We start from the raw sequence: 23,488 nt of genomic DNA on the forward strand, positions 1-23,488 counted from the left end.
AATTTTTTATCAAGATGTGTGTAATGATCACTATTATCATTTTTTGATTTTTTTCAGTGTAATTTAATTTGGCTATCGTCTACGTTAAATTTCGTAGCTGTGGTTTGGCACTGTTTGTTTCAAGTCGCAAAATTTATATTTATATTTGTTTTGTTTATAATACAGGACGTTTATCTTTAAAAATATTGCCTAATAAAAAAATCTTTAAAGTAATGAAATTAATTACGTAAAACTCGTCTTTATAATGACTGTATACCATAGTTTTTGTAGCATAGATGCCTTTCAATAATGGATAGATCTAAAACGTTTGAGATAGCTTTGTAATTAATCTGAACCTTTGAACGACTTGAATAATGAGATATGATTTAAAACAATTCGAGTCTTTCAGGAAAAGCATTAACTTGAAAATAAATTATGGTTTGTAATTCAAAGAGATATTGTGCTTGTTATCTTGAGCATACATATACATATAATAAGTTTTTAAATTATTTTTCGCTAGTGTAGTTATTTAACAGTGGTTGCCTGCAACAACAACATATTCTCATCTTTTTCTAACAAGGAAAGGATGATAATGACACTTGGATTTGACGGGAATAGGATGCATAGGAAGAAGAAAAATCCTTTTTCCAATATATACGCTTTTGTGACATTTATAGTTAGGGAGCGTACTGCAACTCGTTAGTTTAATGACGCCGGTAAGGAGCTATTACTTTTAACATCAGGTGATCTACTTCTTTCCCATCTTCTTAGTTGAATAATAATCTGTTTACACCTTATCTACCATTTGAGCAAAATACTTCATAATTCATACATATGTTTTGTCTGTTTTTTGTTTGTATTCTGTAAATTAGCGTTCTTCGGAAGATTTTGTTTGCTTCAAAAACTTGATTCCGAGTTCATTATTTGTACTTCAAACTTTAAAAAAAGTTGAAACGAGAAGAAACCGGGCAACAGAGAAGATAAAATATGTTTAACGTTGGTCCATTTTCTTTAACAATCGTTAGGTTTATATAGTTTATAATAACACATGAAGATATTGTAATTAAAATAGTCCATACTGATAAAACAGATATACTAAAGCTACTACATTTAACATTACACATTTTTACTCGATGGCCTACTGATTAAAGTGTAATAAAAGTGACCAGCGACAGCAATTTTCCTTGTTGCAGATGCAAAAGTTTTTTTTCATGTTCATATTAAATTTAACTAAATAGTAATTGTAACATGTTAGTTACTTTTTTGAAGTGCATAAAGTTGACCTCTTTTCATGATTTCTTAATAAATGGTCATTAAATATGTACAGAAGGTTACAATCGGAGAGGGAGAGAATGCTTAAACATACCAACACTAAACGCGTATGAAGAAGGCTTTTAGAAGGAAAAATCGACGCCTAGTAGCAGCTAGGCAATATATAATAATCTCTCATTAATGTTTTTATTGTATTTTAATTGATCCTATCACATTTTTTACAAAACGTGGGTGAGAGGTGCATTATTGATCGTAAGAGGAACATCGTATTATGGGTGTTGATCAAAGCGACAGCAGACGCAACGACCGGTCGTCTGCCGATCTATGATAGTCTGAGAGATGAGGTCTGCTGATACGTCCGGTAGTGGACAACCACAGGTTGATATAGCGAACTTATTTATGCATGTTGTTAATAGTAATCGTGAAGGTAAGAATCTATATCTATAATATAATGAAAGATAATACTTTATGTTTTATTTAAATGTTTATTTGCATTTAGATGTATGGTGCTCCACATGATATCTACAAAACGTGAGTGAGGGCAGCGTGGCCGACCGCAAGAGGCGCGATGTTAGCGCCGTAGGTAAGAGGCACAGTGTGGCTGATAAGTGGAGCAGCGACGCGGGCGACGGGCGCAGCAACAACTGGGGCGGCGATGGGTGCGACGACAGGGGTGGCAATGGGTGCAACGACAGGGGCGACAATGGAGCGCTTCTTCAGAAGGTGGATGCCGTTGAGGGCCTTAGCGGTGTAGTGAGCGGAGCGGTCCAAGTTGACGTCCAGTGTATCGAGGGGCCTACCGTCAGCGGCAAGAATGCTGGCGGGTTGTCCAGGGGCCAGGGACAACGGGCCGCGGTAGTTAGCTGGCGCCAAGATCGCGCCGTAGGCGAGGGGAGCGACGATGCCGGCGCTCGCGGCGGCCAGCAGGCAGGACAACACCACCAGTTTCATCATCTTGGACGTGGTCTGTGCTGTTTACTTGACGTGCAAACACTGATGCAGTAACATCGCACCTATCCGCTTATATAGGTGCATTCTCAAAGTAAGTTGATAGGCGTCGCCGGAATGCATCGTTGACCGTGACGGGACTACTTTTGCAGGGCAGATAAAGTTTATTGTTTACTAGGGCATTAATAATGTTTATATTTTACATAATTATTTCTATTGAATAGTTAATTGTTTTCTTATATTTGTTAATTTTTATCTGTTTCATTTTTTTTTACGAAAATTGTAAGAAAGTAGTAGCATACATGCAATGTATTAAAAATTAAATCTAATAAAACTAAAAAAAAATTGTTTTTTTTTTTTTCAGAATTAAGTAATGTACACATTTATACATGCTAAGTAATAGGGTATCGATTTTATTATGATGATAAGAAGGCGATTATCACAAATATTCTTGTTAGGCTTACTGAATTTAAGTGCTTATGCTTTCTTAGGTCTGAACGGCTGTGGTTATCTATATATATAAGAAAGTCGTGTTAGTTACACTATTTATAATTCAAGAACTTTTGAATCGATTTGACTGAAAATTGGTGGGCAGGTAGCTTAGAACCAGGAAACGGACATAGGATAATTTTACCCCGTTATCTATTTTTTATTCCGCGCGGACGGAGTCGCGGGTAAAAGCTAGTTTGATATATTTTACTTGAAGTATCTGTTATTTTCAGAATACGGACTAAGTTTGAAAATCACACTTATAAAAATAAAGTTGAATTCTCCATACAAAAAGTCTCGTTCACAATATCATTCAGTTTAAATGTCATGTTTTTAAAAAGTAAAGCTTTTTGAGAAAGGAATTAAGCACAAAAACCACCGATTTTCTTATTTTTCTATTATTATATTTTTCTTTGAGCTTGTTTTTCGATTGATATTTCGATCTACAGATGGAATACTACAGAAAGAAATGGATTAAAATGTTGCTCATAAAAAAATTACTGGATAAGATAAAGAAAAGATTCGAGATCGATTTATTGATTTTAAACTTAAGTGTGGTGCAAAAAGTTAAATCTATGGCTTAATTATAATAATGAAACAAGAGAAGTAGACTTTATTCATTTATTTTATTTCCTTTTGAACTATATGTTATATTTCGTAGTTTACAGGACGTGAGTGACGTGTGTGGCGGTGCGGGCGTAGGCGACAGGCGCGACGTAGGAGGTGGCGTAAGGTGCGGTGTACGCGACACGCACTGCAGGCGCAATCAGCGGGGTCGCGACGTGGGCCAGCGGGGCTGCGATCACTGGAGTGATCACGGAGCGCTTCTTCAGCAGGTGGAATCCGTTGTCAAGTGCCTTGGCGGTGTAGTGAGCGGCGCGGTCAAGGTTGACGTCGAGGGTGTCGAGTGGCCTGCCGTCAGCGGCGAGGATGTTGGCGGGCTGTCCTGGCCCCAGGGACAACGGGCCGCGGTAGTTGTAGGGTACGGCGAGGGGCGCGCTGTAGGCGAGGGCCGCGGGATAGGCGAGGGGAGCGATGAGGCCCGCAGACGCGGCGGCTAACAGGCAAGACAACACCACCAGCTTCATCATGTTTGTAGTGGTCTGTGTTGTTTACGTTTGAACACTGATATGGTTCTTTAATTTCAGTCCGCTTTTATACAAGTTCAATTATTAATCAAAACTATTACCGAAAGATGTTGGCCGTGAAAAACATTTTTAAACTGCAGATTAAACTAAAAGTTCAGAACGTTCCCTACTTACTTATATGGGAAGTAGTAATAAATTAAATTATGAAGAAAAAGAAGGTTTACAAAAATTTTATTATTTTTCTCTATCGCGTGAGGTAATCAGGAGAGTACGTTAAGCTTATGCAGTACTTTGACAAAATAAAGGTGAAGGTGGCTGATTAACATAGAAAGTCAGGAAGGAAGTAAGTAACGTGTTAGCCTAGATAAATCAACGTCGATAATAACAATAAAATTAATGCAATTCAAAGCCTACGACGAGTACACGTCCGCAGTTCTAATTCATATTTGTTGATAACATTTATGAGAACCAAGTATTGTTTTGTCAAATTCTAACTGAAATTTTTAATTTCCATGTTATCATTTTGGTTAACGCTTCACGGTCAACGTCTTCCGGCGAACAGTTTATAGTTAATACTTGCTACATATGCATATATAAAAGCGGACTGAAATTAAGGAATCGTATCAGTGTTCAAACGTAAACAACACAGACCACTACAAACATGATGAAGCTGGTGGTGTTGTCTTGCCTGTTGGCCGCCGCGTCTGCGGGCCTCATCGCTCCCCTCGCCTACTCGGCGCCTTACGTCTACCCCGCGGCCCTCGCTTACAGCGCGCCCCTCGCCGCGCCTTATAACTACCGAGGCCCGCTGTCCCTAGCGCCGGGACAACCCGCCAACATCCTCGCCGCTGACGGCAGGCCGCTCGACACCCTCGACGTCAACCTAGACCGCGCCGCACACTACACCGCCAAGGCGCTCGACAACGGATTCCACCTGCTAAAGAAGCGTTCCGTGATTTCTCCTGTGATCGCCGCCCCACTGGCCCACGTCGCGACCCCACTGATTGCGCCCGCAGTGCGTGTCGCCTACACCGCGCCGTACGCTGCCTCCTACATCTCGCCTGTCGCCTACGCCCGCACCGCCTCACATGTCACTCACGTCCTGTAAACTACATACTTATTATAAAAGAAAAGGAATTAAAAAAAAATGTTATAAATTTACTTTCAAGTTTTAATTTTAATTTTAAGATGTTATGAAAGATGTTGGCCGTGACGATACAGCGATTAAAATATTAAAACGAAATAAACGTTCTGTAAGTCATAAGGATTTAGTTTGCATGTCAATGGAAGTGTGTGTAGGAAATGTTGAAAAAGCATACGTCATAAATTATTTACGACAATTTTACATACTGAACTTTACAGACTTAACACGTTAACTGCGAGGCCATTTTGGCGGAACTTTCAGCCAGTGCGTTTGAGGTCTGTTCGTGGCAAAGTTGAACTTTTTTCCAGTGCTATTGAGGCCTCTCCTGCCTCACAAAATTATGTTTTCGAAAAACATTTTTAAAAAATCCAAATTAGACGATATTTGCTTGAAGCTTCACTCTTATGAACTTAAATATGTGCATAACATGAATCTAGCTTCGCCTGGAGTTAGGACGTTTCGTTAATGAATAAAGTAAAATAAAAAATTTGTCATCGGTTCTGCCTCAAATCGCACTGAAAGGAAGGTCAATTAATGCCTCGACTAGTGATGGGATTAAAAGAGAGTTGTAGTTACGATAAATGTTTATTGAGTATTAATCACTGAAAATGTTTTTCATTAAAACATGGTAAACAAAAAGATTTGTCACACTGGACACAAAAAGTCACAATTTTTATAGTTTTCTTAGCAGCTTGCGTGCCATTCAATGTCAATCTTAATTTTTCGTAGCAACCTACGCAGCGCTTTCTTTGACCACCTCTTTGGAACAAATGATCAGCACATCTGCCGATAGGAAATCTTGAAATAAAATATATATTTTAGATCTCTTGTGTGTGTGTGTGTTTGTGTGTATGTGTGCGTGGCTTTGTGCGTGTACTTATCCGTTCATCGATTTTAGGCATATATGGTACAAATTATGCCCTAGCGCGTAGTTATTTTACTATACCTGAAAGGAAAGGAAATTTCGTTTTTTTTTTTGAATTTGAGTTTTGTTGTTTATTTTGGATTTCGTAAGTATTTTTGCGTTTACATTTTGTTTTTTTTACTCACAAGTGTGTTGAAAAACATCGTATGAGGGAGCATGATGATTGTTGGTCGCTCGGTTTTCTTGTAGAGATCGCCTTTGAACAATGCCACCTCGCACGCAATAATCAACTTTGCTACCTAGTAGCATAACATACTAATATATGTCTTGTTTGCGTTTACGTTACCGCGTAGTACATATGTGAGAGTGTGTGTCTGTTTGTGTGTATGTATGTATGTACCTAGTCTTACTAATTTCAGTATAGCAGCCGTGACCACCGAAGAAACAACTCGAACTTTCCAAAAGAAGATAAGACTTCCTACTATTAAGGAATCTGGAATTGTAAACCAGAAATATAAATATAACATTAAAATATATGAGTAATAGGTACATCAAGTTCCATGCTGCAGCATTAGCAAAACAATCCACACTTAAAAAAGGGCAAAATTGCAAAGGGGATTTTTGTTATTGAAATATTGGATTTTAGTCATGGTGTGACGAGAGCAAAAGCTGTTGCAAAAACATTCAACGTTCTCTGTACAAAAACGATGATCAGCACACAATGGTAAAAATTGCCACTATGAACTAAACTTCGAATGAAACTGTGACTTGCTTAAAATAACAGTGAAGAATAATCCACAACTGAGCACACATTTTAAGGCAACACCTATGTGCAAAACAAAATAATGATGATAATTGAGTATTGTTAGTGGTGAATGTGCGTGCGTGCGTGCGTGCGTGCGAATATTATATTAAGTATAAGACGTATTAATCGTGCTATTTAAGTAGAATTAGTTAATAGTAGCTTGGCTATTAGTGTTGTGTTTCTGGCTCGTAAATACATTCTGTGTCCGATTTATGCACTTTTGGTTCATCATAGTCACAGGCCACCCCCTTAAAATTCAAAGTTGCAGTAATTTAGGTTTTGTATGGTATAAGTAATATTTTTACCTAGGTCAACATAGTTTCTCATAACTCCAATAAACATTTTCAAATAAGTCAGATGAAGTACCATTATTGGTTTAAAACGTTAAGGATTTTAAAATAAAGTTCTACGCTCAATCTTTAATAAATCCTGCCAAAACGTCCTCGAAACTCGAAACGTTATCGAAACTTTCCACAACACTAAGTTAGGATGCGCGGCGCCCGCGTCGCCCGCGCTTCGTGCAGTGCGGCCATGAGGCCTACAAATTTTGAGATAGATTTGACCTCAATCCGCACTAGGCGTAATTAATTTCTTTTCAGTGCGTTTGGGGCCTGTAGGACCTCATTTTTATCTAATTACGCCATTGGGCTAGATATCGCAAGAGAAACATTTCTATATTTTTGTCTCTGTCGTACTCATAGAAATACTGATCTAGTAGCCTCCCGCACAGAGCGAAACAACCCGATTTTGACTGCCGCACCAGCGAGAAGTCACGCTTTGGGCCTATCCTGCCTCAATCCGCAGTTAACGTGTTAATTCAACTGGTATTATAAATGTATGATAATATAATATTTAATTTAACAGTACTCATGTAGCACGAATAAAATCTGAGGTTGTTTACTTTTAATATTTAAAAAATGTAACAGGGGATGATAAGATTGATTTTGCAGTTTAACGTGGATTTTGCGCTACGCGGCGAAAGTTTATTACATAGGAAGAAAATAGTTTTAAATTACAGTATTACAGTGTCAGTCGAATCAAATAAGTCACTGTCATACAGTCTAAAGGCGCAAGCAATGCTGCACTCCTGATGCACCCGATGTACCACTTCCCTATAGACGCGTCGTTATGGGACCGAACGCGGAACCGTAAACTTAGCGACCCTGTACGCTAAATACACGTCCGATGTGCTCTTTTACTAACTCCTGTTTACTTACGATGCTGACACGATGAACTTTGCCGACTAACTCCTTCCACGCACAAACCCCTGAAGGGCCCGCGCCCGCCCGTAGCGGAGAGGGATTTCTAACTAGCCGCTTGTGCGGGAGAATAAAAAAGAGTCGACCTACCTACATAAAAATGTTTAGTAATTGTGGTATATCATTATCTTTATTGATGACTTTACATAATCATCATTATATTAATAGATCAAGCAAATGAAGATGACATTGTCCTTTAACTTTATTTAAGGCTATGAAGAATTGTAATTTCAGTACTAAAGTAAGTACTTAGTAGTGAAATTACAATTCTTCATAGCCTTAGACTAAGTAGTCATTCATCATCTCCCTGGCCTTTTCCCACTTACGTGGGGTCGGCACACAAGGTTTTATAAGCATTAAAGTTTTGGATCAAGTTTTACTAAAGAACTTTGTCATTGTCGACTTTAGTCATTTGTGATTCGTCATTTTTTATCATGTATAAGTTACATAAAGTTATATGTTTTAGGCATTATGAATTATGCAGCTTATCTGATAAACATTTCAAAATACTGAATACACATTATAATAAAAATTCTAGCTTATCTTCATATGTTTATTGCCAGTTTAAATCATTGTTACATTTTTTATAAAATTTTACAAGTAGTGAGTGTAAGTCGGGCCGTAAGCGACGGCGGCGGGGGCGATAGGCGCGGCGTATGTGATAGGGGTCGCAGGGGTAATCAGAGAGGTGGCGATAGGTGCAATGGGAGCAGCAATCGGAGCCACCACTGCCGGCGCGACCACGGAGCGCTTCTTCAACAGATGGAGACCGCTGTCAAGGGCCTTCGCGGTTAAGTGAGCAGAGCGGTCCAAGTTGACCTCCAAGGTGTCCAGGGGCCTTCCGTCAGCGCCGAGGGTGTCGGCGGGCTGACCGGGCGCAAGAGAAAGAGGGCCGCGGTAGTTGCTCGGCTGCAGGTAGGCACCACTGTATGCGAGAGGTGCAAAACCAAAAGCTCCGTTGTATGAACCGTACGCATATGGGTATGCGCTGTATGCTAGACTGGGTGCATAGACGCTGGCCATGGCGCACGCCACCAAGCAGGAAAGAACCACGAATTTCATCATTTTGTATGAGAGCAGATTTCTCAATGTAGAAACTGATGTTAACGATTGGATGCGGTCGCTATATATACTATTTTTTAGAGCACTGGACACTCCCGGAACACAGTTAAAACCTTGAAATAACAAGTTTTAAGAAATGATTTAAGTGGTTTAATGTATGTAAATAGTTTTTTCTTTTCATATCAATAACTTTTGTTCTCAGCTGACATTTATACTCCTAGTCGTATTAAAATTAAGCTTCAGTAGCTTTCAAATTTGCTATAAGTTGCCAACATTTCATTTAATTACAAAAACTCACATCATAGTGAATAACGCATCATTCAAAACCAAGATTCAGGAAATAAATTCAACATTTAAGGGCTCTTTTTGTATGATAAGGTTTCCGAAGAAATAAGGTAATTTAATATGTCTTGATCATGCATAAACTTGTCCTACGGTTGAGTTCTAATTTTGCAATTTTTTTAGACTAACGACTAAATGTATGGTTTGGAATATCACAAAAAAGGATAAAGAATTAAATCACTCCTATCACTTCATATTAGATTCAGAGGAGTTATAAGAATTATTGGTATTTCAAATATTTTATAAGTGAACAATACATGAGGTATGTTTCGACAGATTTATCATGTATAGTAAGTGATAAATCTATTGTTAAGCGTGTTAACCCATTTTTATTCTTATAATGGATTCAAAAGGCTGTCATAGTGCATGGATCTTAAGTGACCTGGAAATGAAACAATAGCACGTGCCCGGTGCTCCACAAACTCATGTATCATACGTTTCGAAACACGTGCACAAATGAGATTTATATATATTTACTAGCTGTGCCCGCGACTTCGTCCGCGTGAAATACTGTTTTCGTTAAGCATTTTTTTTAAGGATTATTATTTTACTTGACCGACGTGCTATGCGTTGATGTATGGATGTAGACATAGAGATAGGTGTGCCACGACCGCACCAAATGTAGGTGTTTGGTATCTACCTATCCCTCTGGGTTACGGGCGTGAATTTAGTTGTTGTTGTTGAGGTATTTTATTTAAACTTATAAAAAATTACAACAAAACAAATGGAACTTACAAAATATTCATTTACTCTTATGCAAATTTTCATCCCCTATTCCCTTATTATATTGCAACATTAAGGGTAAAACTTTTACAAACTTTAAATGACCTATTTATTAATATCAAATTAGCAGCCTAAAAAAAGTTATAAGCTTCTAACTGTAAAAATGACGATACGTCCATACAAATTTCCACCCCTACTTTTACCCCCTTACAAACCCTCTTTCACGATAAAAATTAATCTTTGTCCTTTCTCAGGCTCTAAGCTAAATATCAGTAAGTATAATAGTAAAACATATTAAACAAAACATTCATTAAAACCTCACATATTGCGAAACAAATTTTCATCCCCTATTGTTATTTAGCACCCTTACGGGTAAAATTTTTACAAAAATCGAAATTCTTACTTATTTATATCAAATTAGCAGCATTAGAAAGAAGTTTCAAGCTTCTTACTGTAAAAATGACGATACTTCCATACAAATTACCACCCCCACATTTAATCCCTTACAACCCTTTTTTCGCGTTAAAAAGTAGTCTTTGTTCTTTCTCGGGCTCTAGACTAAATATCAGTAAGGGTAACAGCAAAACATATTAAATAAAACATTCACCTAAACCTCACATATTCCCAAACAAATTTTCATCCCCTATTGTTATTTAGCACCGTTCAGCGTAAATTTTTTACAGAAATTGAATTTCATATTTATTTATATCAAATTAGCAGCCTTAGACAGAAATTTCATGCTTCTAACTGTAAAAATTACGATACTTCCATACAAATCACCACCCCTACTTTCAACCCCTTACAACCCTTTGTTCGCGTTTAAAAATAGACTATGTTCTTTCTGAGCCCCTAGACTAAATATTGGTAAGGGTAACAGCAAAACATACTAAACAAAACATTCACCAAAGTCTAAAATATTCCCAAACAAAATTTCATCCCCTATAGTTATTTAGCACCCTTGAGGGTAACATTTTTACAAAAATTTAATTTCATATTTATTTCTATCAAATTAGCAGCCTTAGAAAGAAATTTCAAGCTTCTAACTGTTAAAATGACAATACTTCCATACAAATTACCACCCCCACTTTCAACCCCTTACAACCCTGTTTTCGCGTTAAAAAGTATCCTATGTTCTTTCTGAGGCTCTAGAATATCTGTGTACCAAATTTCATTTAAATTGGTTCAGTAATTGGTTCAGTAAACAATAATAGGCGACACTTCCATACAAACTTTCACCCCCACTTTCAACCCCTTACAACCCCTTTTTCGCGTTAAAATATAGCCTATGTCCATCCTCAGGCTCTAGACTATCTGTGTACCAAATTTCATTTAAATTGGTTCAGTAGTTTTGGCGTGAAAGCGAGACAGACAGACAGACAGACAGACAGACAGAGTTACTTTCGCATTTATAATATTAGTAAGGAAGTAAGGATTTTGTCAAGTGCACGCTTAATACTATATCGTTAAAACTTTACTTGACTGAAGTCTAATTGTTCTTTTGTAGCCGCAGAATTTCATTACTGTGACACTTGTATTGTTGTCATGTTTCAGTACATGTTGTCATCCCTTTGTCTATTCTATTTGTTAAAACAGAGACTACAATATGTATTACTGTATCACTGCAGTCGACGAAACTCGCAGTAACGTATCAAATTTCACGGCTGTGGAATGCCAACCATCTTCAAAAACGCTCCTATATTGCGAGCTCTACGGCTTCTCTATATTATATCTAGAGATATATTTACTTGTAGCGAGCTGAAATTCACAGAGGCTGCATACAGATTTGTAGAAGACGATGTTAATATTGATGTTTAGTTACGCGTTGATATATTCTTGCACTGTTTATCTATGTAATTTTTTTTATTAGTCATTGCTATGTGTATGTGTTATTTACTGTTATTATAAAATATGTTATCGTGTAAACTATTATGTTAAGTGAGTATAGTGTCAAATTGGTTGTATACTGTAAGGATGCTATGCAGTTGTTTAAATAAAAAACTTGAGAGGTGTCAAGGGACACCCGGATGGAACGAAGTTCCTTTCAATGAATTAGTGAAGGAACCAATGTTTATTCTATGAATAAAAAAGTTAAGTCTTCACAAGAAGTACTTTTTATTTCTATGAATTTTCGTTATATATTGTCACGTCGTTGCCATGGTGAAGTAGCGCTCATTCGTCTATAGCAAAAAGTGTCGTGACAACTTTTCGTAAGAATTTTTTCCGTCTAGCCCCCTTTCACAACGCGCGATAAGGAACTTCGTTCCAAAAAAATCTTGATGGTGTCTCATGTTTGGTTTTATTACCTGATTGAAAAGCGATTTACTTTTAACATTACAGTTTATTTGGTTTTAATTATTTAGAATATTAATTTTAAAATACAGCCAACAGATGGAGTTTTTTTTAACCATTAGGGCCTTAGGGGATTTAAAGTTGATTAAGCTTAATGTTATTATGACTGTATGTTCCCAATGGCGTGACACCTGTGTTAATATCTATTTTCATTCATTTGATTAATTCCATTTGACGAAACAAATTACAATATGTATTAATACAAATGTCACGGCAGTCGGAATCCTATGCTGATATTGACATTATTTTTATTAAATCGATGTTAATTCGAAGTCAAAAATAGAGTTTTAAATTTTATTGTTATATTGTATGGCCAGTTTATCTTTGTATGAAATCGACTGTAATAAGTTGCACTTTAGATAACGAGTCTTTGTAAAAGGGCTCGCCGATGATGGACTCGAGCGGGCTGATTGTCTCGATGTCCTTGTCCGGTTTCAATATCTGCTTCCTGGGCGATATCTTCGCACCGGTTTTGCGAAATAAGATCGCCCTTAACTTTTGCGAATACTTTCTATAAATACGATACATTGTAGTGTTCATGTATCAGTTGTCACTAAGTCGAACAACACAGACCACAATGTTTAAGCTGGTGGTGTTGTGCACTCTCCTGGCGGTGGCGGCGGCCAAGCCCGACCTGCTCCTTCCGACCGCCTACACGACAACTTTGGTGGAGCCAGCGAAGACTACAATCTCGCAGCAGGCCAGCAGCGTCATACATCCATCACCACTGTTCTACTCTGCGGCGTACCCTTTCTCGCATTTCATTAAAAAACGATCACTTGGCTTCATCGCACCTACAACATACATCGCCAGCGCCCCCCTGGCTACAACTTATTCGTATTCGTACCCATCGTCGTTCGTCCGAAGCACATCGGTGCTGCACTCGTCACCCGTCTTGACTACAGCGCATTTGATAAAGAAGAGATCAGTTGCCTTGCTCACCTCGCCCGTTGTCGCTCACGACACGTATTTAACTGGCACACCCGTAGCTACTACCTACTCAGCTTCTTATATCAATGAAGTACCTTTGGTACACACTCCTCTCTCCTATCTTACTCCCGCCCATTTCATCAAGAAGCGCTCTGCGCCCCTGATCACCTCCTATTTTGCTCCCACTACATACGCTTCCTCTTGGTACCCTGGCACTTACGCCGCTGCGGCCCCCTTGATCTCTACTCCATATCTTTCAACTTATCCCTTTGGCTACTCTTCTTATTTCCTCAAGAAGTAAGAAGCTGGTTATAAACTAAATCTTACTTACTAAAGGTATACCACTACGGCATTGTTGTCATTAAGATTTTCTTTTTTTAATCGTTTGTATATACTATGTAAGTGTACTTGCTGGTGATTCAAAGCACACAAACTTTTATACTATATAAATAAATAGAATATTGTAATGAATAAAATTTTGTTGAAATTCCGATAAAAACATGTTCAAGTTTATTATATGATTTATTTAAAAAAAATTACCCTACATGATATGAAAAGTACAGGTGAAGACACGAACATAACAATCCCTAACAACTTTATAACTATAGTACATATAATTAAGTTAAATTTTTTAAAATTAATGTCTGAAACCAAAATACTGCCGAGGTTTAAAATTAGTGTAATTTATTGCATATTACAATAGTACATTACTTAATATACAAAAATAACTTTTAACCACAAATTACATTCAATTTAAGTAAATATTAAACTAATTTTTAGTCAAGCACAAGTTTTCTTTGAAGGATGAAACTTAACTATTTCACTCATGGCTTCTTTTCATTTAACTTTTGTGTTTGAGTCTCCGTTACATTTTCTACAATCATTATCGTATCTTGGGCTTCTTCCACTTTATCAATGGATATCGGAGCAAGAGCTCTTGTTAGCGGTGTATGATACAGCGTCAGAGCTATTGGCGTTAAAAAACTTTCTGATATCATAGGTACCAAAAAATCACTGTTTGCCGTCAACTTAGGCACATTTGTTAAAATAGTTCCCGGACTATACACTAACGGTATTGCTACGTAATTTGATGAATGTTTTATATCTATTCTAGATTGATGCGACACTGCGCTAGGAGCTGCGTATATTAATGGTACTAGATTGGTACTCGCTTGGTTTACAAACACGATTAGAAGAAGTGCAATCATTTTGATGTCTAGTTAGTTATTAAGTATCATAGTTAGTGAGATTGATATTTTATAGAGAGTTAACGGTATCGGTTATGACTACGCAATGTTCAAGTTCTCGGCCGATGGTGTCGGGTCGGTTACATCATTGAGACGGGGCCACTGGCCGGATTGAGATGCACGTTTTTTATTATCGTGATTCATGAAGTTGCATTTGATCTCGCACTTGCATCGTGTTATGTAATAATGCTTTGTAATTTTATCGCATATTTCTATTATAATTGTAAGCACCTATGGAAGGGTGCATTTGTTAATCAATATGAAAATAAATTTTAATGTGATTTATCTACTAAAAGTAAAGAAAGTAGTAAAAGTATTTTAGTAAGGTGCTAAGAGCATTTACATCATACTAATATTGTAAAGGCGAAAATTTGGATGGATGCATGGATGGATGTTTATTACTACGTATCTCCAAAATGGGTTAATGGATCTTGAGGATATTTGGCATAGTGGTCGGAAAGAACGCATAGGCTACTTACTTTTTTTTTAATTCCGCGCGGACTAAGTCGCAGGCAAAAACTAGTAAATACTTAAATTTGTTGAGATGTTATTTGATTCGTCTTCTTCCCCTTAGTAATTAGGGTATATTAGATCGGTATAAAACACACTTAGTGGACGTAAGAAATACAGTTCTAAATTATTGAAAAACAGTTCGAATCTAACTCGCCATAACTTTTTCTTTTATTGCTAAATTATTTTTCAATGTTTTCGATTATATTTTAAAATAAGTGTTACATATATGTCATTACAGTTTATTTAGTATTTTTTAAATATTCTTTTCAAAGTACATTCATTAGAAGCTTTATATATATTTTTTTCTTATAAGTGATAATGTACCTGTTTTCCGATTGCGTTTAACATATCGCAAATTGTAGAGATAGTGGTATTCAATTTTCACATTTACATTCAAACCATTAACCATCGCTAAACTTAAAGTTAAATATGGCTGACGGAAACCTTCACCTTAACATTCTAATGTCTCGTATTGTTATTACTAACTCAAAAGACGTGAACACCAAATTTTTTTCTATTAATTCGACGGTGTTCAACACCGTATCGAATCTATTATTTGCTCATAGATCCCTGTCACTGTGATTCATAGTACTTCGCTTTCATAGTATATAAGTAGATGGTATTCCGTCAGGAAATCATTACTTTACTCCGAAATATTCTAGCGATAAGTAGTAAATTATATATCAGTTAAAAATGTTGAAGTTCGGACTCCTTCTCATCAGCTTCGCCTTCTGCCACGGCCACGCCGTGTTGCCAGCAGTCCACGCAGTCCATGCTCCCGTAGTAGCTGCGGTTCCGCTTCATCATGGCATCCTGGGTAACGGACTGCCTGGTCATGGAGTCGCAGGAGCTGGTGTCGGCGGCTATGGCCTCGGCGGTCACGGAATAGCCGGCGCTGGGCTCGGCGGTCACGGACTCATCAACGCTGGGCTAGCTGGCACTGGACTCACTGGCGCTGGACTTGCTGGTGTTGGATTCGCCAGCCATGGACTCGCTACCACAGGCTTCGCTGGCCACGGAATCGCTAGTACTGGGCTCGTTGGGGCAGGTGTAGAAAACGGTCATCATTTGTACAAACGGTCTCCGCATGTTGTAGCTCCTTATGAACACGTTGCACCGATAGCTCATTTAGCTCCAGTTGCGGTATCCCACCAGCAACGCGTGGACGTACGTACATCCCCAGCTGTTGTTGCAGTCGTGCCGGTCGTCAAGCCGGTACTGACGTCATTCGTGCCAGCCGCTCCTCTCGCCCACACTTTCGCGGGTAACTTTGGCGGTGGATACTACGGCGGCCAGGGCTTCGGTTCGGCTCATGCTGCTCTGGGTCACTATTAAGATTCAGGACTAACGGATGGATTTTACACGTTGTGATATGTAGGCAATTCATTAATTAATTATGGATAATTTTTATATAATAAACTATGGCACAGCTTATTTTATGTCTTATTTTTTCCACCGACGGATTTTTGTACTTAATTAGTTAACTTGCATCTTTTACATTTAACTCGCCTATAAATTGAGCAATAGACGAGGTGGAATCGACAAACTTATTGAAATGATTTTATTTAAGCAAATATTACTTGACGCACTATTTATAAAACTTTTCACGTTCTCAAAAGTTGTTAGAAAAAGTAAGAAATTGTAGAGTTTTCTGCAAGTTTAGTTTGCTCTAGATTTTATCTCTTGATTTAAGTATTGAGTCATGCTGTGATTGTGTTTTCGACCAATAAATAATAATCACGTTGTCCCCGTAAAAACTGTGTTAAAAATTGTGAAGAATTGTAGATCTATAAAATTTACTGCCATTATTCTCATAGGTATATCCCTGAAAGGGTTTATGCCGAAGAACTTCTACCACCGACTTGAGAAGATCTCGTTGAATAGTCCCTTTTTATTGAAGAAGCTGGCAAACAACATAATGGCCAACTGATTTTGTTGAAGTAGTGAAGTGATCGTAGCCCATAAACATTTGCTAAAGCACAGATAATCTAATTTTGTACTAGTTAAGAGCTTGCAAATATGTTACCTAACGTTTATGAATAGAAGTTGGAATGCGCAGAAAGAGGACTACTTTTCCTTCCCATTCTTTATTACAACAAGATGCGAACGGGAAGTGGACTAGAATTTGGCCTCCAGCACACACACAAAATATAATTATACATTTTAATTAATTATATAAACACATATTTTTATATCTATTAATGATAATTGCTGGTCGACCTTAGTTTTTTCATTATATTATCATTCTACGTACACATAAAGAATAAAATTTTCTTTCCATTCATTATCAAAAATCGTTTAGCAAACTGTCATCGTAAGTCATAACTGTAGGTTTCAATTGGAGTCATTTTTGTATCATGTGTTTGTTTTATCAAAAAGAATGTGAACATGACAATTTTTTATTACAAGTGTCAGTGCAAATATGTAAGATAATTATATATGTAAGATAAATCTGGAGTAAAATATTATAACATGACAATATAAGTTTTCGGCCTTATTGCATTCTCACCGTTCAATTACATTTTATCGTAATGGGTAGGTAGGTACTAAACGTCTTCGACTAAACAATGTATTAGCAAGATCACACAATATGTTCAGCTTTCAAAATACTTCTAACTATTAGAACAGTACGTTCCTACTATATAATTTTAATACGCATTTGTTGACTATTTGTTTTTTTTAAAACTATTTTTAAGACTATTTGTAAAAAATAATAAGATAATTTGCATGAAAAATTGTTTATTTAATTATTAATATATAGGTATGTAACACATAAGTCGTTGATCACAGATTACGTTATTTACCAAGCGTGAACGCCGTAAGCTTTAGGGAGTACAGCTGAATAAGTTAGAGGAGATGACACCACGGCAGGTGCAGAGTAAGCAGATACATAGGGAGAGTAGGATGAGTAAGTGAGAGGAGCGACGGGGGAAACGACAGCGCCGTGAGTGACAGGGGAAACGAGCGTACTGTAAGCCAGGGGCGCGACGGAGCGCTTGCGGAGATGGTGGACGCCAGAGAACGCCTTGGCCTGGTAGTGGGCGAGGCGAGCGGAGACGACCTCAGGGGTGTCCAGGGGCACACCGTTGACTGCGTCGAGCACCAAAGCCGGAGAGTTGGGCGCTTGGGAGAGAGCAGCTACGGCGGGAGCGACGTACGAGGCCTGATAGAGGGATGGCGCGTACAGCGGTGCGCCGTGGTACACGCTGGAGCTGTACTGTGACAGCGAGCTAACTGCCGGCACTGCGCTGTACGTCACAGGCGCCACTAACCCGGGCTTGGCTGCCGCCATCGCCACTGCGCATAACAAAACCACAAGTTTCGACATTATGATCTGTGTTGAGTTGTCGTTGCGAGCTGTCGAAAGAATAAAGATCTACTGATGTCTAACGCACGCCTTGAGATGTTTATATACCGGTCTTCCAGGCTTCTACTCGACAAAAAATGTTCCGAATTTAGATACAAACTCCACACGGTACGTGGACACTCGACGTCGTTATGGTTATGAAACAGGTGCAGTCTAGTTTAGACTTAATGTCAAGTTACGCGGAAGTTGATATAAATATTATGTGTGGGGTGATAAAGAGTTTTTTGCTATCATCGAATATTTACATTATCACTTTAATTAATTTTATGGTTTTTGCCACTTTACTTGAAGCTTTAAAGACTACTATTATATAAGAAATTATTTATATCAAATGATTAGACCATGAAGAATCTTTGCGGATGTGTGAATACAAGAAACAATTTAATTTGTGTTTGTTAATTAAGTAATCAACAATATTTTTATACATACATTAGTAGATAGTAGATAACAATGAACTCTCTAAACTTAGTTACACATTTAAAATTTCTATACCATGATAATTGCTTAAAGTTTGTAAGTTTAGTATAGTATAAACTGAATGGAAGCATAACAAACTGCTTTGTCACGACAATTCCTATATTATTCATTTTTAGGGCAAGTAACAGGGACCGTAATATTCTTGCCAACTCACTCCATTTTAATGTTTCATCTATAGCTGGCATACGACAAAAATGTTCTAGTTAATCAATACTTCCGTTACAAATCTGTTATACCACTAATTTGATTAATGAACACCTAAGCACAATTCTTTAAACCATATCAGTGATTTCCGTCTAACTTGACATTATCATATAAACGAATATTTCTTAATCAAAACAATGTCGTGTGACAATGCCTCAGATTATCAACATTGATGTGAAATTTTGAAGGTGACGTATTTCATTTTTTGTTGAACATTAACCTAGAAGACCCGTATATAAACTTCTCAAGGCGTGCGTTAGATATCAGTTGATCTTTACTCTTTCGACAGCTCGCAACGAGGACTCAACAGACCATAATGTCGAAACTGATGGTGTTGTTATGCACAGTGGCGATGGCGGCAGCCAAGCCTGGGCTAGTGGCGCCTGTGACGTACAGCGCAGTGCCGGCAGTTAGCTCTCTATCGCAGTACAGCTCCAGCGTTTACCACGGGGCGCCGCTGTACGCGCCGTCTCTCTATCAACCCTCTTACCTCACTCCTGCCGTAGCTGCAATCTCCCAAGCGCCCAACTCACCGGCTGTGGTTCTGGACGCAATCAACGGCGTACCACTGGATACCCCCGAGGTCGTCTCCGCTCGCCTCGCCCACTACCAGGCCAAGGCGCTCTCTGGCGTCCACCATCTCCGCAAGCGCTCCGTCGCGCCCCTGGCTTACAGTACGATCGTTTCCCCTGTCACCCATGGCGCTGTCGTATCCCCTGTCGCTCCTCTCACTTACTCATCCTACTCTCCCTATGTATCCGCTTACTCTGCACCCGCCTTGGTGTCATCTCCTCTCACTTATTCCGCTGTACTTCCTAAAGCTTACGGCGTCCACGCTTGGTAAACAATGTAATCTGTGATAAACGACCTGTTATATGATGTATGTACTATGAGTTCATTTCTGAATTAAACTATTTCAGTTACAAAATTTGTTTAATTTAAAAGATAAGTCCTGGATTAAGAAACAAGATATAATAAAAACAATTACCTAAACTATAGATAATATTATATTGTGAAATTTTTAAAAGCATTATCTATTTTATATGAGTCTAACTTTTTTATGCGTAGGTTTAAAAATTATTTGCTCAATAAAAACACACTATGCTACGACAGTCATAATTCACAGTTATGTTAAACGTCGTATCTTATAATTATTACAAGAATACACAAGGAAATTAATGTTTAGGACAAAAATACTTTATCTTAATTTTATTAACGAGTAGTCTATAAGTTGAAAAAATTGTGCCCTATTTTATTAGAGGGTAGTGAAATTTAATATTTTTAATAAGTTACTTTTGAATTAAAAGTAAAAATATTATAATGCAGTATAACCTTGTAATTACTGTGTAAATACTACTTTAATGGAAAACGACTTTAAAATCTTTAATCTATAAATTACTAAATGGGTAATCCAAATACGTCTACATGTGTGATAGGGAATAATTGTTACCTATATATGTACCTTAGATAAACAATTCAATTATGGAAAAATAAATACCGTATTTTTCACAATAATTTTATTTAAAATAAAAAATGTTTCAATTCAAAAGATGACATTTTTAATCCTCTTTAAAATTTAATGGTTGGAAAAAAATAAAACGTTTTTTGAAATTAAATAAAACACTATGATTGTTTTTCGTGTGAATATTAACGATGTATTGAATAAGAGTAATTAGAGAGACAGATTGGCATGCCGTCATTAATTCTGAATAGTTTATAATTTTGCGTGTTAAAAAAACATTAAACAATGATTTAATGGGAAAAAATTGACCTAAGATTACGTACAATTATATTGTAGAATATTATTTATGTAATACTAGCTTTTTCCCGCGACTCCGTCCGCGCGGAATAAAAAAAAAAAAAGAAAACGGGGTAAAAATTATCCTATGTCCTTTTCCTGGTTCTAAGCTACCTGTCCATCAATTTTCAGTCAAATCGATTCAGCCGTTTTTGAGTTATAAATGGTGTAACTAACACAACTTTCTTTTATATATATAGATTAACGTATGCATAACGTCAATAAAATATCTTAAAAAAAAATTTAAGAATCATACTCGATAAAAAGTAAACATTTATAGCCGTCTATGTGTTGCCTGAAAAGGTTAAGCGTCAGAGCTTTACGTGCCAAAACAATTTAATATACATAATCCATACATTTTTATACATTTAGAATTGATTTATACAAATAGAGTATCTGTTATTAATAGCGAAAGAAGAAACCTCCGAAACGGCTGGACCGAATTTAAAGGGACTTTGATCGGAAAGTAGCTGAAGAATATTATTCCTAATTTAATAACAAAAAAAATACAATTTCTCTTGTATTAGTCGTCGAAGTTGCTGCGAAACGGATAGCTGATGCCGATCTATCTAGCCGGTAGTCTAGAATAAGATCGTTGCAGCTTAATTTATATTTTGTCTCATTTTATTTCGTATTGGTTGATGTAAGCTTCCGAATACGTAGTTTTATTTTTGCGATCCGATGAGTAACAGAACTTGTTGAACTTGACTTTTATTTCAGCTGTATCTTGACTAGTATAAAAACGATATACTGCCTAAAAGAAAGCATCAGTTTGTCGTTAACATCTGAACTAACACAGACCACGATGAACTCGCTGGTGGTGTTGTTTTCTTTGATGGCGTTTGCCACGGCGAAGCCCTCGCACCTAGTGGCTTTCTCTGGTGCACCATCGGCCTATACATCGGAATCCAGAGTTGATGTCCACTCATCGCCTTCGATTGTGACATCAGGTGCCGTCGCACCGGTCGCTCGGACTTACGTCGCGGGACCCGCATTCGCCGCTGCTAATGCTGCCTTCGCTGCTCCAGCTGCGTATTCTCAGCAGTCCCGTGTGGACTTCGTCAAGTCTTCGCCAGCTGTCGTGAGCACCTACTCTGCTGCTCCAGCTGCGTATTCTCAGCAGTCCCGTGTGGACTTCGTCAAGTCTTCGCCAGCTGTCGTGAGCACCTACTCTGCTGCTCCCGCTGCTTTTGGTACACCCGTCATTGCAGGTCCTTCTGCATCATCGTACCAGTCTCGCGTGGACATCAAGTCCTCACCTGCTGTAGTCAACACTTACTCTACTGCTCCCGTAGTTTCTTCGGCGGCTATCGCTGGACCAGCGTCTTTTGCTGCTCCCGCTGCTATAGCCGCTCCTGCCGCAACGTCATATCAATCTCGTTTAGACATTAAGTCATCTCCTGCCGTAGTCAGCACTTACTCAGCAGCTCCCGTAGCTATTTCTGCCCCTGCCGCTATTGCAGCTCCTGCCGCAACATCTTACCAATCTCGTTTGGATATTAAATCATCTCCTGCCATAGTCAGCACTTACTCAGCAGCTCCCGTAGTTAGCCAAGCAGCTATTGCAGCTCCTGCCGCAACATCTTACCAATCTCGTCTGGACATTAAGTCATCTCCTGCCGTAGTCAGCACTTACTCAGCAGCTCCCGTAGTTAGCCAAGCAGCTATTGCCACCCCTGCCGCTATTTCAGCACCTGCCGCAACATCTTATCAAACTCGTTTAGACATAAAGTCTTCTCCTGCCGTAGTCAGCACTTATTCATCTGCTCCCGTAGTTGCTTCCGCAGCTATTGCCACCCCTGCTGCAATCGCAGCTCCAGCTGCAACATCATATCAATCTAGATTGGACATTAAGTCGTCTCCCGCTGTAGTCCGTACTTACTCAGCTGCTCCCGTAGTTGCTCAAGCAGCTTATGCCGCCCCTGCGGCTATCGCAGCTCCTGCCGCTTCATCTTACCAATCTCGAGTAGACATTAAATCGTCTCCAGCTGTAGTAAGCACTTACTCTTCAGCTCCCATTGCTACCCCCGTTCGTGCCGCTTATGCTGCTCCTGCGGCTGTCGTAGCGAATGTTGCCACCCCTGTGGCCGCATCAACTTACCAATCTCGGGTTGATGTAAAATCTTCTCCCGGTGTTATCAGCACAGTTGGTGCTGCTCCCATAGCCTACTCTGCTCCCATAGCCACCGCTGCTTACAGAGCCCCAATCGCTACAACAGCTTATGCTGTTGAAGGCTGTGCGCCAGCTGTTGTCTCCTCAAGAGTTGTAGAAACTCCTGAAGTGGCTGCCGCCCGCGCAGCACATTTGCAAGCAAAAGCTCTCGCAGAAGGTCACTTCATTCATAAACGATCAGCTACTTTGGTGGGCTCTTACCTGGGAGCAGCAATAGTTCCTGCAGCGTCATCACATCAATCTCGTGTTGAAATTAAGTCATCGCCTGCCGTCGTCAGCACCTACGCCGCTGCACCGGTTCTCTCAACATACGCTGCAGCGCCATTCGCCTACACCGCGCCGATTGCGACTGGAGTATACGGCGTACACCCCTGGTGAGCTTCATCGAGAAAATGGGGATCGTCGATTCTCGGTTCAGATACATCGAACGACTGAAATATTTTGTACAGAAATA

The 23,488-nt window shown here is 38.6% G+C and overlaps 8 protein-coding genes across 8 annotated transcripts; 4 read left to right on the forward strand and 4 right to left on the reverse strand.

Moving 5' to 3' along the window:
- Positions 1–1,724: 1,724 nt before the first annotated feature.
- On the reverse strand, positions 1,725–2,233 carry LOC106708884. The gene has a single exon (XM_014500471.2). The coding sequence runs from the start codon at positions 2,203–2,205 to the stop codon at positions 1,774–1,776; it is 432 nt and encodes a 143-aa protein (XP_014355957.2). The 5' UTR covers positions 2,206–2,233; the 3' UTR covers positions 1,725–1,773.
- Positions 2,234–3,308: 1,075 nt separating this feature from the next.
- LOC106708572 lies at positions 3,309–3,802 on the reverse strand. Its single transcript, XM_014500108.2, has one exon. The coding sequence runs from the start codon at positions 3,777–3,779 to the stop codon at positions 3,351–3,353; it is 429 nt and encodes a 142-aa protein (XP_014355594.2). The 5' UTR covers positions 3,780–3,802; the 3' UTR covers positions 3,309–3,350.
- A 613-nt stretch (positions 3,803–4,415) lies between these two features.
- LOC106708883 lies at positions 4,416–4,904 on the forward strand. The gene has a single exon (XM_014500470.2). It carries the CDS (start codon positions 4,438–4,440, stop codon positions 4,882–4,884), a length of 447 nt encoding a protein of 148 aa, XP_014355956.2. The 5' UTR covers positions 4,416–4,437; the 3' UTR covers positions 4,885–4,904.
- Positions 4,905–8,388: 3,484 nt separating this feature from the next.
- LOC106708882 lies at positions 8,389–8,934 on the reverse strand. Its single transcript, XM_014500469.2, has one exon. It carries the CDS (start codon positions 8,912–8,914, stop codon positions 8,444–8,446), a length of 471 nt encoding a protein of 156 aa, XP_014355955.2. The 5' UTR covers positions 8,915–8,934; the 3' UTR covers positions 8,389–8,443.
- A 3,929-nt stretch (positions 8,935–12,863) lies between these two features.
- LOC106708571 lies at positions 12,864–13,601 on the forward strand. The gene has a single exon (XM_014500107.2). It carries the CDS (start codon positions 12,864–12,866, stop codon positions 13,554–13,556), a length of 693 nt encoding a protein of 230 aa, XP_014355593.2. The 3' UTR covers positions 13,557–13,601.
- Positions 13,602–15,669: 2,068 nt separating this feature from the next.
- LOC106708874 lies at positions 15,670–19,956 on the forward strand. Its single transcript, XM_045680345.1, has 2 exons — positions 15,670–16,339; positions 19,342–19,956. The coding sequence occupies exons 1-2, from the start codon at positions 15,709–15,711 to the stop codon at positions 19,905–19,907; spliced, it is 1,197 nt and encodes a 398-aa protein (XP_045536301.1). The 5' UTR covers positions 15,670–15,708; the 3' UTR covers positions 19,908–19,956.
- On the reverse strand, positions 17,744–18,407 carry LOC106708875 (pupal cuticle protein C1B). The gene has a single exon (XM_014500461.2). It carries the CDS (start codon positions 18,341–18,343, stop codon positions 17,816–17,818), a length of 528 nt encoding a protein of 175 aa, XP_014355947.2. The 5' UTR covers positions 18,344–18,407; the 3' UTR covers positions 17,744–17,815.
- A 1,710-nt stretch (positions 19,957–21,666) lies between the features above and the next one.
- On the forward strand, positions 21,667–23,479 carry LOC106708569 (signaling mucin HKR1). The gene has a single exon (XM_045680346.1). The coding sequence runs from the start codon at positions 21,667–21,669 to the stop codon at positions 23,410–23,412; it is 1,746 nt and encodes a 581-aa protein (XP_045536302.1). The 3' UTR covers positions 23,413–23,479.
- Positions 23,480–23,488: the final 9 nt, after the last annotated feature.

The sequence above is a fragment of the Papilio machaon genome, chromosome 12 (genome assembly GCF_912999745.1).
Source record: "Papilio machaon chromosome 12, ilPapMach1.1, whole genome shotgun sequence".
Lineage (NCBI taxonomy): Eukaryota > Metazoa > Arthropoda > Insecta > Lepidoptera > Papilionidae > Papilio > Papilio machaon.

What these genes read in the sequence shown, in the direction of transcription:
- LOC106708884 (XM_014500471.2), bottom strand. Translation starts at nt 2,205, where the DNA reads ATGATGAAACTGGTGGTGTTGTCCTGCCTGCTGGCCGCCGCGAGCGCC.
- LOC106708572 (XM_014500108.2), bottom strand. Translation starts at nt 3,779, where the DNA reads ATGATGAAGCTGGTGGTGTTGTCTTGCCTGTTAGCCGCCGCGTCTGCG.
- LOC106708883 (XM_014500470.2), top strand. Translation starts at nt 4,438, where the DNA reads ATGATGAAGCTGGTGGTGTTGTCTTGCCTGTTGGCCGCCGCGTCTGCG.
- LOC106708882 (XM_014500469.2), bottom strand. Translation starts at nt 8,914, where the DNA reads ATGATGAAATTCGTGGTTCTTTCCTGCTTGGTGGCGTGCGCCATGGCC.
- LOC106708571 (XM_014500107.2), top strand. Translation starts at nt 12,864, where the DNA reads ATGTATCAGTTGTCACTAAGTCGAACAACACAGACCACAATGTTTAAG.
- LOC106708874 (XM_045680345.1), top strand. Translation starts at nt 15,709, where the DNA reads ATGTTGAAGTTCGGACTCCTTCTCATCAGCTTCGCCTTCTGCCACGGC. An exon ending in TTCGGCTCATGCTGCTCTGG is followed by an intron (nt 16,340 to 19,341) that starts GTCACTATTAAG and finishes GTTGATCTTTAC; the next exon opens with TCTTTCGACAGCTCGCAACG.
- LOC106708875 (XM_014500461.2), bottom strand. Translation starts at nt 18,343, where the DNA reads ATGTCGAAACTTGTGGTTTTGTTATGCGCAGTGGCGATGGCGGCAGCC.
- LOC106708569 (XM_045680346.1), top strand. Translation starts at nt 21,667, where the DNA reads ATGAACTCGCTGGTGGTGTTGTTTTCTTTGATGGCGTTTGCCACGGCG.